Raw genomic sequence first — 15,161 nt, 5'->3', positions numbered from 1 at the left:
GCCGTCCCTCAGCTCTTCAGCTCAAAGCAAGTGCTCTACCACTTGAGCCACAGCACCACTTCCAGTTTTCTGAGTGGTTTATTGGAGCTAAGAGTCTCATGGACTTTCCTACCTGGGCTGGCTTTGAACTGCAATCCTCAGATCTTAGCCTCCTGAGTAGCTAGTATTACAGGTGTGAGCCACTGACACCCGGCTACAAATCATGAATTCTTGACTTGGTTTCGTTGCACTCCTGACTTGAGGACAGATTACTTTTTGGAACTAAAGTTTTTTTCCTTTATATTTAAATTTTATATATTTGGGTAGCTAGGTGCTGGTAGCTCATGCCTGTAATCCTAGCTACTCAGGAGGCTGAGATCTGAGGATCATGGTTCAAAGCCAGCATAAGTAGGAAAGTCCAAATAAGGTATATATTTAGTCATACTTGCTTTTCCTTAACAAATGCAAGAAGAAACAGCTGTTCTACTCAGAGGACTGATGATTCTTTACGATATCCTTAGTATTGGAAGCATGTTAAATGATGGTGTTGAGAGGTGATCTGAAGACTTTTGAGTGTGAGAATCCTTATTCATAGTGTATGGGTTTTGAGTTTTTCACCATCCTCTTCCTTCTCAGAGTGGCCATGGTACGATTCTTCAACTCTGCCAATGTGCTACAGGGTTTTCAGATGCACACACGTACCTTGCGACTCTTCCCTCGGCCTGTGGTAGCCTTCCAGGCTGGATCCTTTCTAGCTTCACGTCCCCGACAGACTCCCTTTGCTGAGAAACTGGCCAGGACTCAGGCTGTGGAATACTTTGGAGAGTGGATCCTTAACCCTACCAACTATGCCTTTCAGAGAATTCATAACAGTGAGTCTACCTGTCTTCCACTCTCACCACCCTCTGCCTTCATCCTCCTCATGGTCCTTTCTTTTGCTTGTTCTCTTGCTAATCTTTAACCTGTCCCTTATATTCCTGTTTTGCTTAGACTTAAAAAAAATCTCTTTTTTATGTGTCGCTTACCTTGTTTTCCTTACTGTTAACTATTCTTTTTTCCTCTTTGCATAGATATGTTTGATCCAGCCCTGATTGGTGACAAGCCAAAGTGGTACGCTCACCAGCTGCAGCCCATCCACTATCGAGTCTACGATGGCAACTCCCAGCTGGCTGAGGCGCTAAGTGTGCCACCAGAGCGTGACTCTGACTCTGACCCCACAGATGACAGGTGAGCAGGCCCTCACACCAGCCCTTCTTCACCATATAGGAGAAAAAAATCTCACAGCAGTTAGGTGTCAATCTTGGAAGAGTTGACTGGTTTTCTTGACTTTCTTACTTTATCTTGTTCCCTGACCTTCAATTAAGTGTGGTCCCCTTTTTGTTTTCCCAAGCAGTATTACAGACACTTTTGTCTTCCCCTTTCTAGTTTTGTTGGTTTGTTTTAAAAGGGAAGGGGTGACATTGTCCAAAAAGAAATGTACTCTTTACCTGCCTTATCTAACTGCAACCCCTCTTACATCACCTTTATAATAACAATTTAAAAAATTCAAAAATGTTCTTCACTCTACAGTGGCAGTGATAGTATGGATTATGATGACTCAAGCTCTTCTTACTCCTCCCTCGGTGACTTTGTCAGTGAAATGATGAAATGTGACATCAATGGCGACACTCCCAGTAAGTGTGCTTGGGAGACTGGCCAGCACTGGGCAGGGTTTGGAGTTTTGATTATCAAGTGGTCTGTATCTGTTTCCCCTGGCTTTCGGCAGATGTGGACCCTCTGACACATGCAGCGCTGGGGGATGCCAGTGAGGTGAAGATTGATGAGCCACAGAACCAGAAGGAAGCAGAGGAGCCTGGCCCAGACAGTGAAAACTCTCAGGAAAACCCTGCACTGCGCTCCAGCTCCAGCAGCAGTCCCAGTACCATTGTCCATGGAGCCAGCTCTGTATGTAAACACTAAGAGGGGAGGATCAGGGAGAGCCACTGTTTGGGATGTGGGCCTCATTACTGTTAGCTGTTAATTTGCCTCTTTCTTCACAATTTTTCTATCCTCCTCTCCATAGGCTCTATGGCTTAGAGCCTCTGAAATGTAGTTTTGACCCAAGAAGGAGATTATTGGGCTTTCTTCAGGGTATAGCCATGATCCATCTTTGTAGTTTGTGAGGACAGGGACCAGGGGTTCCACAGAGATATTTTCTCACACTTTCTTCAGGTTAGGGATCTGACAGACCTGGTCTGGCCTGGCCAAAGTGAGATTGAACACCAGGTGACTACTTTTTAATTCAATGTGGCCCTTAGGAACCTGCGGACTCTTCGGAGATGGATGATAAGGCAGCAGTAGGCATCTCCAAGCCTCTCCCTCCTGTGCCTCCCAGCACTGGCAAATCGAATGTGGACAGGCATCAGACAGAAATTGGAGATGGGTCAGTGCGCCGGCGAACCTATGACAATCCATACTTCGAGCCCCAATATGGCTTTCCCCCTGAGGAAGATGATGATGAGCAGGGGGAAAGCTACACTCCCCGATTCAGCCAACATGTCAATGGCAATCGGTGAGAGCCTGGGGATCCCTTCTAGGTGGGTGACTGAAGGACCTCACTGCTGTGACCCTGGGTGAGGGTTAATCATAAGTCTGAGAAGGCTGAATGCTCTCTCTATCCTGCCATCCCCTCAGGGTAGTGCTTTGATCCAGGGGCTCAGGGTAGTGCTTTGATCCAGGGGCTTAGGAGTTTGGGAAGGCAGTAGCAACTGTGGTATAGCATAGGCCTACTCCCAAGATTAGGTACCCCTGCCTGGGCCTCACAGGTGCCACTGTGCATTCAAGGGCTCAAAAGCTGCTGCGGCCCAACAGCTTGAAGCTGGCAAGTGACTCAGATGCAGAGTCCGACTCCCGAGCAAGCTCTCCTAACTCCACCATCTCCAACAACAGCACCGAGGGCTTCGGGGGCATCATGTCTTTTGCCAGTAAGTGCCTTAATCTCTTTCATTCCTCTCTTTTGTTTTTTCTGCACTAGGGATGATGATGGCATGCATTGCTTGGAACTTGAGATGTGGGGCTGCGTTGGCATTACTAAGCACTAATTCAGGTCATTTGGAAGACACTGAATAAAGTATTTATAGATGGGGCCACTAAAGACAGCTAAATCCATCATTATTGTTATACCTAACAGTTTAGTCTACTTCAAGCGAGATAACTGAGACGTCAACTGAAAATTAAGTATTAGATTTTAAAAGTCACACACTTAAACATATGCTTTATGGAAACAGTCTGACCAAATTTGATCTAGATACATGTCTGATAGGTTCTCTTAGTGGCAAGGAACTTTTATGAACACTCTTTGAAGTTTTTATGAGGTTGATTTTTATGCCTAGAGACTATTTCTGGCTTTGAGGGATGGTACCTCTTAAAGACGGAGAGAAACTAGGAGCTAGAGAGAGCCACCACAGGGGATGACTGTGACTAAGAACGATTTCTAAAGCCAGAGAGAGACAACACCCACTTGGGACCAATAACACATTACTACTAGCTTTCCTTCTTTGTTAGCAGTAGTAAAAAGCTTGGATATTCTTACAAGAGATAGCCAGAGAAAGTTGTTTCTAGCTTTTGAACTGTCCAGACAATGGCTCTTTGGTTTGCCGTAAGTTAAACTTGACCCTTTCTAAGATAGAGCAGAGATTGTCTGATCTATCGTGATACAGCTTGAAAAGTGAGAGATAAAGATGGTGTTACTGCTGGATAGAGTGCTGTGTGCCGCTAACTCACTGTTCTCACACTGTCACCTTAATAGGCAGCCTCTATCGAAACCACAGTACAAGCTTCAGTCTTTCTAACCTCACACTGCCCACCAAAGGTGCCCGAGAGAAGACCACACCATTCCCCAGTCTGAAAGGTAACTACAGCCTTACTTTTGCCAAACCAGGTTTCTCTGGGAGATATGTCAGTTTGTAGGTGCTTGTCAGGAACCTTGTGTACCATGAATCGTTTGACCTGGCTGTTGCCCATCATACTGCTTCTCATGGCTTTCATTGCACATCAGCACATCATAGGCTTTTGATGATTGTCAGATGGAAAATATCTTTGAAACTTGAGAAGGTCGTTTTATCTCAGGATGATAGCAACCATGGATTACTTCTGGGGGGACCTTGTCAGAGGTGCATACTGATGTTGGAATCACCAGGAGGATGGTTGTAGGGAGCCTGGCAGGCTTTGTGGAGTCTAACTTTTTACTGTGGATTCATGCCAAGTTGGGGCCTGTGAGTGAACCAGGAAATTTTTGTTGGCTACCAAGGCCAGTTAAGACCTTAACTTCAATTTCACTTGTGATCTCTGTCCTTTGAAGGGCTTTTCTTAATTTAACTTGCTTTTTGTGTACTTTCTCTGAATATTATGCTGAACTATTTAACTTTGGTAGAAAGTTCAGTGAGAAGCAGTTCCATGTATTCTTTTTGTTGTTGTTGTTTTTTGAGAGAAGATTTCCTTGTGTAGGCCAGGTTGACCTCAAAATTATGATCCTCCTGTCTCAGCCTTCTGAGAGCTGGGATTATAGTTGTGCACCACCATGCTAAGCTAGCTCCATGCATCTTTTTAATTGACCTGTCACTTCAGGTCATTAGACGTGTCAGGAGTCTAAAGAATGTTCTTTGGTCAGGATGGAAAAATGGGCTTCAGAGTGGTAGTAGCATGGCTACTGTGAATCCACACATGGCTGGGCAGGTTAGATGGGAAGGAATTGGTGTTTCTGGCTTTCACTTGATATATTTGAAGGGAAGAACAACGGTTTCATTGCATGCTGACGCTTCATCTCATTTGCTCACTTATCCCTACTGCCCACCTCCCATCCTCACAGCCCCACTCGACTTCCCATGACAGCATCTGCAAGACGTCTTTTCCCTGTGGATACCCACAGGCGTTCTGGACCCCTGTGCTAGATGTTTCATGAAAACCAGTATTCCCTCTTTATGCATGCGCCTGTTTAGTACCTGAAGGCTCCCTGTGTCATTTATCTTGTTCCTGGCTTTGAGAGGCTGCAGGCTTAAGGATGGTCCTTCTCAGAGCCTCAGTTGTCTGCTGGCCCTTTGCTTTCAGCTCTGATATGTCTAAGAGTCAAGGTTGCGTGCATCTGAGCTTTGGGAGAATGCCCAGATGATCTGACTTACTGCTCCATCAATGGGTATAGGGGTTCCAGAATTATGGTGCACTTACTAATTGTGTATTTTGTGTCCCAGTATTTGGGCTAAATACTCTAATGGAGATTGTTACTGAAGCCGGCCCCGGGAGTGGTGAAGGTGGGTTTTGCCCGTGAGCTGTGCATGATCTTTTTTTTTTCCCCCTAGCATCTTCTGTGCCTGCCTGAGGGCCATTCTCCTCCTGGAGCAAGCAGCTGTCACATGAGTGACCTGCCTTGCCCATCCCCCGTGACGCCCATGCTGTCCATGGCATGTGCTTCCATTGCATGTGGAGTAGCCCGAGTCTCCATTCCCCACCTCCTCCACATTGTCATGGCTGCTTTCTACCTGTGTGCAATGCCCTGGTGCCACTCACACCCAGCCTTGCTGGGGAATGGGCACGGAACATGATGACGCAGAACTTTGCTAACATGAGTTTCTGGACTATGACAGTGATGTCTCTCATTCCTACCTTCCCTGCTTTAGGAAATCGGAGGGCCTTGGTGGACCAGAAGTCATCTGTCATTAAACATAGTCCAACCGTGAAAAGAGAACCTCCATCACCCCAGGGCCGATCCAGCAATTCTAGGTAATAAATAGCAAAACCATTTTAGAGGTTCTCAGGTGAAATTTCTGTACAAAACTTGAGGGAGGCTGAAGATTGGGAGAGAAGATCTCTCAACAGGATGGATGAGATCAATGATCAGTATCTGGCCAGCACTTTGCTTTATTTATTTATTTTCCTTGGCAGTATTGGGGTTTGAACTCAGAATCTTGTGCTTGGTAGGCAAGTATTCTACAACTTGAGCCACCCTTTTGAGCCCCCTAGACCTTTTTGCTTTGCTTATATTTTCAGATAGAATCTTATACTTTTCTCTTGTTCTGGCCTCAACTGCAATCCTCCTAACTTATGTCCCATGGTGTGCCATTAACTTTGGCTTGTTCTTTGAGAGAGGGTCTCTCTAGCTTTTTTGTCCAGGCTGATCTGGAGCTGTGACCTCCTTTTCCTGTCTCTAAAGTAGCTGGGATTACAGGTGTGAGCCATCGAGTCTGGCTCCGGGGCTTCCCATGCAGAATCAGTTCTTTTTTTGGTTGTTTTTTTTTTTCCTGCCAGTCCTGGGGCTTGAACTCAGGGCCTGGGCTCTGTCCCTGAGCTGCTTTTGCTTAAGGCAAGCACTGGCTTTTTCTTTTATGTGGTACTGAGGAATTGAACCCAAGGCTTCCTGCATGCTAGGCAAGCACTCTACCACTAAGCCACATTTCCAGCCCCATGGACTCAACTTCTACGTAACAGTAGTGTGTAAAGGATGAAACTACAGTGGTGGGGGCTTGATAAACTATCTGGAGAGATGGGGGACCCAGTAGCTGTAAATATTTGAAGGCTGGGCTTTGCATTTTGCACCTGAAGGCAAAATGGGGAAAGGGAGGATGCTCCACCAAGGAGCAGATGACCGCAGAAATGGTATGTGGATCCCATAGTGAGAACCAGCAGTTCCTGAAGGAGGTAGTACACAGCGTGCTGGACGGCCAGGGAGTGGGCTGGCTGAACATGAAAAAGGTGCGCCGGCTGCTGGAAAGTGAGCAGCTTCGAGTCTTTGTCCTGAGCAAGCTGAACCGCACGGTGCAGTCAGAGGATGATGCTCGGCAGGATGTCATCCCAGATGTGGTCAGTGTTTATGCTGGGGCATCAAAAATCAATTGGGTAAAGGTATATGGATGCTGAAGGAAGTGTACCAATTCTAGTACTTGGTTCTTATTGCAGGAGATCAGCCGAAAGGTATATAAGGGAATGTTAGACCTCCTCAAGTGCACAATCCTCAGCCTGGAACAGTCCTATGCCCATGCAGGTTTGGGCGGCATGGCCAGCATTTTCGGGCTTCTGGAGATTGCCCAGACCCACTACTATAGTAAAGGTAGGAATCATACCTGCTGGGCCACATGCCATCCATAGCTCTCCCACTTAGCTAAAAAAAAAAAAGTACTTATCCCCATGGCAAGTTTTCTGATTATATTATATGTGGTGGATTTTTTGTTTGTTTTGGTGCTGATCCTGGGGCTTGAACCCAAGGTCTAGTATTGTCCCTGAGCTTTTTCACTTAAGGCTAACACTCTACCACTTGAGCCATAGCTCCACTTCCAACTATTTGGTACTTAATTAGTGATAAGAGTCTCACAGACTTTCTTCCCTAGCCTTTCTGAGATCCTCAGTTCCCTGGATAGCTAGAATTACAGGTATGAGTCACCAGGGCCCAGCAGTAGGGGGTATTTTTTTTTTTATTCATGAAAAATCAGGCTTGAGCCTTTCTTTACATTAATTCTGTTCTATCTATATTCTCCTGTATCTTTTCCCTACCTTGATTCCTGTATATTACCTCTTCTGACCTCTTCTATATTTGATCTTTTCCTCAGAACCAGACAAACGGAAGAGAAGTCCAACAGAGAGTGTAAATACTCCTGTTGGCAAGGATCCTGGTCTAGCTGGGCGGGGGGACCCAAAGGCTATGGCACAGCTGAGAGTCCCCCAGCTGGGTCCTCGGGCACCAAGTGCTACAGGAAAGGTTCCTAAGGAGTTGGACACCAAAAGTTTAAAGGAAGAGAATTTTGTGGCATCTATTGGTATGTATTATTGTGTTTGATGTACTGGAGGGGTCCTGGCTTCTTAAATATCCTTTTCTCTTCTCAATTCATCCAGAATCCTGTTGTTCTCTTCCCTCATGCTTTGCTTTCTAGAGAGGGAGATGCATCTGTGTCCATCTTCAGTGGCATTTCATTATACTTCTCTATCCCTTCTGTTTCATCCAACTCTCACTGCCTCCATAACTCCCACAGGCGTCTTAGAGGAAGAATGGACATTTTGTTTAGAGACTGTGGGGCTTATTGGAAGAAGGCTGAGCTATACTTCTGTTCCCTCTTTTTTTTTTTTTTTTTTTTTTTTTGTTTACATCTGGATTTCTTCATTGACAGGGATGCTATATGAGGTCTGGAGGTTATAAGAAATGTATAGTTGTATCTTTGAGTTGTAAAATCAGGATCACCTGGGACTCAGAAGCCAGTTTCCCTAGCCAAGCATTTGCACTGCTCTAGAATTTGCTCCTCTGTGGTATGCCTGTGTTCTGCACTTCAGAGATACAGATTTCTGAGTCAGCTTTTCTTTCCATCCTTCCTCCCTGGACTTAATTAAAGGCTTGCTTATTTTTGGTGTGTCTCCCATTCTTTCTCTTTGTTACCTCTATTCGGCTCACCCTGACTTGATCTTGAGCCATGCAGGCCATATCTTTTATTTTCTGGTTCTAGGTCCCTGGGAACTATGCTTCTGTTGATGCCTCTTTGCCATAACCATTAGCAGTTGTCTTAAATCCTTAAAAAGTGTAACAAGGAACCAGTCCCCTTTTTAGGTGAGCTGTACTCCTCTAGTCAGCAAATATTTTCCTAGTAGCAATAAACCCTGACTTTGTCCTGCTGGATGATGGCCCAGGAAAAGCATTGATCAGCTGGGCTAGAGGTCTAGAGTTTTAGTCCTATATCTGCTCTCTAACTTGGAGTGTGACTTAAACAGACACCCTCCCTTTTGGGGTCTATATTTCCTCATCTGAGAAATGAGATCACACTAAGTAAACTCCAAAGCACATTCCAGGAAAAGATTGCTATGGTTGGTATTCCCTCCATTTTGTTCTTCTTGTTATGCTAATCTTAACTATTTTATGTTCTATGCTACCTCTACTGGAAACATTGTCTCCACACAACTGGCTCAGAATGTGGTTTTGAGGGTGATGGTTATGAGAGTGAAAGTTATGGATAGCAACAAGGAAAGAATCTAGCTGGTGGTATGAGTTGGTCAGTCAGTGGGTCAAACAGACTGGTGCTCATACTTCTAAAACTTTTGGCTACTTGAAATGATCGTCTCTTGCCTAGAATTTGTAAGAATGACTATTTCTCAGTTCATTTGTCAGAGGGAGCATAGTATGATAGAAATCAGACTGATCTTGAGTTACCTACACTTGATCATGTGCTTCAGCCTCTATAAGGATCAGTTAGTTTCCTAATGACAAAGGAGATTCATGAAGGGCCCTTTCAGTTGAATATTCTGCAGGGGGGTTGTCTGCCACATTGTGATTAGATTTAGAAATCTGGAGTCTTCAGTTCATGCGTTTAGGGGAAGATATTGGAGCTCTGATTCCCTTCCCCCCCCCCCCCAAGTGAAGATATCTTTGTATCTCTTGGTTGGTAAGCCTATGCCTAAAACTGAATCAACTTGGGTGGATGGGTTTCCATTTCGTCTGTCTTACCAGCCTCTGACTCTCTCTGTCTTTTTCTCCTGCTTGCATTGCATCTGGGGTAGAATTGTGGAACAAGCACCAGGAAGTGAAAAAGCAAAAAGCTTTGGAAAAACAGAGTAAGGAACAAATGCCCCTTCCTGTCCCCAAGTCTCCCATACCTGCCAACTCCCCAGGCCCAGTTGGGGCAGGCTCTCTTTGTCAGCCCCATCCCAAATTTGCTTTTGTGGGGATTATTTGAACTGAAAGCAGGTAGGTGGTATGTGACTGCTAGGTTTATAGCATATAGGCTGCTTCTTACCCCTCCCCTCATAGCAATCAGGGTGCCTACTGAGTAAAATCCCTTAGACTGTGGTTTCTATTGCCACAGATCTGGTGGGGAGAACCTTTGCCGATTGCAGTGCCCCTCATTGGCTGATACCTCCCTCACCATTAGGAGACCTGTGGGCACAGTTGGCAGAGATGGTTGCTATCCCTCCATGTTGAGTCTGTAGCTGCCTAACTTTCTATGGTGGCTTACCTAGGCACGCTTTCTTGCTTTCTGTCATTCTGTCCTTCTTCCATACCATTGTGGTTGGGAGGGATAAAATGGGAGTGGCTTTTATCTCAAGTATAGATTGTAGGGTGGGGGGTAGGTAGAACCAACTGAAATGGGGTTTCTTTCTCTCTTTCGGCCTCAACTTTTCTGGCCCCTTTGGACACCTTTGTCCGGGAAACACTGAGCAACCTGGAGACCCTTAAATGGTCTCAAGTACCAGTGAAGCTCTGAATGGTTACTGTGGAATTTTTTATCTAGATGTTCGTTTGTGGAACTTTTCTATTTCAGTATGATTTCCTTAGAATTTTCTCAGGTTGAAAAGATGGCATCAAAGTCCCTTGAGGCCAGATCTATCTTGTCCTACTTGTCTTAAGGCATCTGGGGAACCTCCTCTTCAGTGGCCTGTTGTGGGGGTGGTCTCTGGGAAGGTGACTGGGATGTGCTAAGCAGGTCGGGGACAAGCTGTTCTGCCCTCCCACTCCCTTCACCAGTCTGCCCCCGGCCTCTGTGAGTGAATAATGGAAGTCTTCCCCTACTCAGGGCCCGACGTCATCAAACCTGCCTTTGACCTTGGTGAAACAGAGGAGAAAAAATCCCAGATCAGCGCAGATAGTGGTGTGAGCCTGACGTCTGCTTCCCAGGTTTGTGATAATCTTGTTGGAAATTGCCAGAATTAAATTTGCCACCCAGAATACATTAAAAAAAAATTTTTTTTTTTTTTTTGGTCAGCCGTGGGGCTTGAACTCTGGGCCTGGGCGCTGTCCCTCAGTTCTTCAGCTCAAGGCGAGCGCTCTACCACTTGAGCTACAGCGCCACTTCCGGTTTTCTGGTGGTTTATTGGAGATAGGAGTCTCACGGTCTCTACTGCCCGGGCTGGCTTTGAATCGCGATCCTCAGATCTCAGCCTCCTGAGTAGCTAGGATTACAGGCGTGAGCCACCAGCGCCCGGCATCATTTAAAAAATTTTTAATGGCAGTGATCAAACCTGGGGCCTTATGTGTGCTATTCAAGTGTTCTAACACTGAGCTAAACTTGTTGCACTCAGAATACTTTAAGTTAAAAAACAAATGAAGCTGGGGGCCAGTGGCTCGTGCCTGTGATCCTAGCTACCCAGGAGGCTAAGATCTAAAGATTGTGGTTCAGGGGCTGGGAAGGTGGCTCAGTGGTAGAGTGCTTGCCTTGCATGCATGAGGCCCTGGGTTCGATTCCTCAGCACCACATAAGCAAAAAGAAAAAAAGCCGGAAGTGGTGCTGTGGCTCAAGTGGTAGAGTGCTAGCCTTGAGCTGAAGAGCTGAGGGACAGCGCCCGGGCCCAGAGTTCAGGCCCCACGACCGGACCCAAAAAATAAATAAATAAAAGATTGTGGTTCAAAGCCAGCTAGGGCAGGAAAGTTCATAAGACTCTTATCTCCAGTTAGCCACAAAAAGCCAGAAGTGGAGCTCTGGTTCAAGTGGTAGAGCACTAGCCTTGAGCACAAAAGCTTAGGGACAGTGCCCAAGCCCAGAGTTCAAGTCCCAGGATCAGAGAACAAACAAACAACAAAAAAAGCAGAACTGGAGCTGTGGCTCAAGAGATAGAGTACCAACCTTGAACACAAAAGCTCAGAAACAGTACCTAGACCCTGAGTTCAAGCTCCAGGTCCAGCACAAAACACAAACAAACAAATGAAATTACAGCCACCTAACAAGATAAACGTGCAATACAGGGGAAAGACAAATATAACAGATCCATGTAATATAATCTTAGCATCCATTAACAATCATTTTCAAAATTTAGTGACATGGAAAAATGTTTAGAAGTATATACAATTTGATTCCTATTTTATTAAAAAATGTATTTAGATCAGATTCTGGTGATTTATACTTATAATCCTAGATACTCAGGAGGCTGAGATCTAAGGATTGTAGTTCAAAGCCAGCTGGGGCAGAAATGTCTGTGAGACTCTTATCTCCAATGAGCTATCAAAAAAAAAACAAAAAAAACAAACCAGAAGTGGAGGTATGGCTCAAGTACTAGCTTGAGTGCTAAAGCTAAGCAAGAGTGCTAGGATATGAGTTCAAGCTCTAGTACAGGCACACACACACAAAATGTATTTAGAAAAGACAAAAAAAATCATACTAAAAATAGTGGTGATGTGGGTGATTGATTTGTGGCTTGTTCTGATTTCCTTATTATTGTGTTTTCCATGGGAAGCTTACATCTTTTTAATGTGTGTTGTTTGTCTTTTATTATATAAATTATACATATTTTCTATTCAGGAAAAAAATTACTCGTAGCTTTCTAGGAATGATATCATTGTCTCTGTGTCTTATTTCAGAGAACAGACCAAGACTCTGTTATCTGTGTGAGTCCAGCTGTTATGATCCGAAGCTCAAGTCAGGATTCTGAAGTTAGCACCGTGGTAGGGGAACACCACACTGGCATCTTGGTGGGCAGACTGTGGACTTTTCTTTGGAAGCGGGGCCTACTTTCTCTTTGGAGGCTGTTCTTAGTCTCAGATTAGCATGGTTTTCATGGTGGAGATAGGTACCTGACATGTGTATACGGGATTTCTCTTCATAAAAAAGGTACTTCAAGAAGCTATCTGAAATGCCTATGGAATTTGATACTTTTTATGGCAGCAAAGAGCTCTAACAGTGTGGGGTTTCCAGGGCCCTTCCCTGCAGAATATTGCTTACTACCTTTTTTCCTTTCCAGGTGAGTAATAGTTCTGGAGAGACCCTTGGAGCAGACAGTGATCTTAGCAGCAATGCAGGTGATGGACCAGGTGGTGAAGGCAGTGCCCACTTGGCAAGTTCTCGGGGAACCTTGTCTGATAGTGAAATTGAGACCAACTCTGCCACAAGTACCATCTTTGTAAGCTTTATTTATTGACAGAAGACTTTTTCTTCCTCCTCCTCCTCCTCCTTCTCTTCTTTTTCTTCTTTTTTTTGTTGGTCATAGGGCTTGAACTCAGGGCTCTTTTGCTCAAGGCTAGTGCTCTATCACTTTGAGCCCCAGCTCGATTAATGGTTTTTGAGTGGTTAATTGGAGATGAGTCTCATGGAGACTTTTCTGCCATGGCTGGCTTTGAACCAATATCCTCAGATTTCAGCCTCCTGAGTAGCTACGATTACAGGCGCTAGTCACCAGTGCCTGTCTGATTTTTTCTTTTATGGGAGAGGAAAGTAAACAGTTATTAAGGAGTAAAAAGTAAGAAGGAAAAAAATGGGGCTCAGTGGTAAAGCACTTGCAAGGTACTAAATTCTATCCCCAGCACTGCCAAATGAGAAAAAAAAAAAAAAAAGAACTTGCTGGTGATGATCCAATAAGACCATGATATGCTGTAGTGAAATTAATTTTTTAAAATTTATTTTGAGACAAAGACTCACTGTGTAGCCCAGGCTGGCTTCAAACTCTTGGTCCCCTTGCCTCCACCACCTGAGGGCTGGAATTACAGGTGTGTGCTGTCATGCCTAAGGGAAATGAATTCTTTTAGCCCTTGTCTAAGACACATTACTTTGAAGTATGTACGTACCTCCCTAAGCAGCATGAAATGCTTTGATACACTTGCCACTTTGTTAGAGAGTAATGAATCTTCTTTTTTTTTGAGGGGGGGTCCAGTCGTGGGGCCTGAACTCTGGGCCTGGGCACTGTCCCTCAGCTCTGCAGCTCAAGACTTGCACTCTACCACTTGAGCCACAGCCCCACTTTCGGCTTTTTTTTTTTCTCCTGCTTATGTGGTACTGAGGAATCGAACCCAGGGCTCATGCATGCAAGGCAAACACTCTACCACTGAGCCACCTTCCCAGCCCAAGAGAAGTAATGAATATTCTTGAAAGAATTCCTAGGCCCTTGGTTTTAGTTTATGGGGAGAAGGGAAAGTAAAAATTAAATAAAATCAATCATTTGCCATTGGTGACCATTTCCACCCCGAGAGACTTCTATATATATTTGTTTCCAGTAGAGCTAGTGACCTTGCAAAGTGAAAGTTGGAATAGGACTGAGAATCAGTAGGGCTACTCAGGTTAGGGCCCTCTCTATGTCTAGCCAGGCAGGGTTTTTTATTGTGGTTTGGCAGTGCTTGGGATTCACAGACTATTTTATTTAAAAGCCTCTGAGCTAGGCACGGTGGCATATACCCGAAATCCCAGCACTCAAGAAGCTAAGGCAGAATTGAATTTAAGGCCAACCAAGGTTACATTGTGAGAGCCTGTCTCACATAACTACCTAAATAAATAAATAATCTTTCTAATGTGTGTTTAGTATTCTGGATGTTAAACTACTATCACAAAGTATCAGTCTTGAAAGAAGCTTGTCAGGTGTACCCGACTTGGGCCTACATTTCTCAGACCTTCCTATAACCAATTCTTTCTTACACTGTGCTGAGTATAAGGAATCCTTATGTACAGTTGAGTTACTAAGAACAGTAACCTAAGTTTCTTGGCTTAGTAAAGCCTTGTGTTTGTTCATTTGTTTTTATCTATGTTTTGGTTTTTATTTTTTTAAATTGTTATTTGTCGGTCATGGGGGCTGAACTCTGGGCCTGGGCGCTGTCCCTCAGATCTTCAGCTCAAGGCTAGCGCCTTACCATTGAGCCACAGTGCCACTTTTGCTTTTTTTCTGCTTATGTGGTGCTGAGAAATCGAACCCAGGGCCTCATGCATGCGAGGCAAGCACTCTACCACTGAGCCAACTTCACAGTCCTATGTTTTGATTTTTTGCAAAGCTAGGCATCAAACCCAGGACCTCATGCATCATAGGCAAACACTTGCCAGTGAGGTACATCCTTAACACCTAACAAAGCTATATCTGAAATAAATAAATTATATTAAATAAGCATGGCCCACTGAGCAAAGTATTGGGCTGTGACTAATCAGGTATTGCCTGGTGACTAGACTTTGAATAGTTGTTTCTGTGAGTACATTGTCCCATGCATTATGAAATGGCATGATATGCCTACCTCTTAATCTAGATGAAAATCTTTTGTAAGTTCTGATAGTGTAGAAGTGGCTGATAAAGTTAGTGGTTTTTCTCAGAGCTCCCAACAGAATACTATACACACACACACACACACACACACACACACACACACACACACACACACACACACACACACACACACACACACACACACACACACACACATACACATATACATATAAAATGTATCATATATATCTCATACATACCCAACAGAAAATAATATATATATAACAAATAAT

The 15,161-nt window shown here is 44.5% G+C and overlaps 1 protein-coding gene across 36 annotated transcripts in view; it reads left to right on the top strand.

Annotated features, from left to right (window-relative positions):
• Window positions 1-15,161, top strand: part of Madd (MAP kinase activating death domain) — a 46,559-nt gene that overhangs the window by 11,333 nt on the left and 20,065 nt on the right. For 4 of the 36 annotated variants that reach the window (XM_070032376.1, XM_070032369.1, XM_070032370.1 and 1 more), the window contains exons 9-24: window positions 616-851; window positions 1,050-1,206; window positions 1,549-1,652; window positions 1,745-1,923; window positions 2,277-2,530; window positions 2,803-2,942; window positions 3,767-3,868; window positions 5,205-5,264; window positions 5,631-5,733; window positions 6,624-6,810; window positions 6,907-7,057; window positions 7,554-7,760; window positions 9,484-9,537; window positions 10,497-10,597; window positions 12,275-12,385; window positions 12,655-12,813. In XM_070032376.1, the coding sequence (XP_069888477.1) occupies window positions 616-851; window positions 1,050-1,206; window positions 1,549-1,652; window positions 1,745-1,923; window positions 2,277-2,530; window positions 2,803-2,942; window positions 3,767-3,868; window positions 5,205-5,264; window positions 5,631-5,733; window positions 6,624-6,810; window positions 6,907-7,057; window positions 7,554-7,760; window positions 9,484-9,537; window positions 10,497-10,597; window positions 12,275-12,385; window positions 12,655-12,813 (2,305 nt within the window). The remainder of the gene's footprint in view (window positions 1-615; window positions 852-1,049; window positions 1,207-1,548; window positions 1,653-1,744; window positions 1,924-2,276; window positions 2,531-2,802; window positions 2,943-3,766; window positions 3,869-5,204; window positions 5,265-5,630; window positions 5,734-6,623; window positions 6,811-6,906; window positions 7,058-7,553; window positions 7,761-9,483; window positions 9,538-10,496; window positions 10,598-12,274; window positions 12,386-12,654; window positions 12,814-15,161) is intronic. The other 32 variants (XM_070032390.1, XM_070032385.1, XM_070032407.1 and 29 more) reach the window with 15 other exon arrangements.

This window comes from Dipodomys merriami, unplaced genomic scaffold, assembly GCF_024711535.1.
Source record: "Dipodomys merriami isolate MVZ:Mamm:240054 unplaced genomic scaffold, mDipMer1.0.p SCAF_21, whole genome shotgun sequence".
NCBI classification, from domain to species: domain Eukaryota; kingdom Metazoa; phylum Chordata; class Mammalia; order Rodentia; family Heteromyidae; genus Dipodomys; species Dipodomys merriami.
Note: the sequence above shows the minus strand (reverse complement) of the source record. Positions and strands in the feature narration are given on the sequence as shown.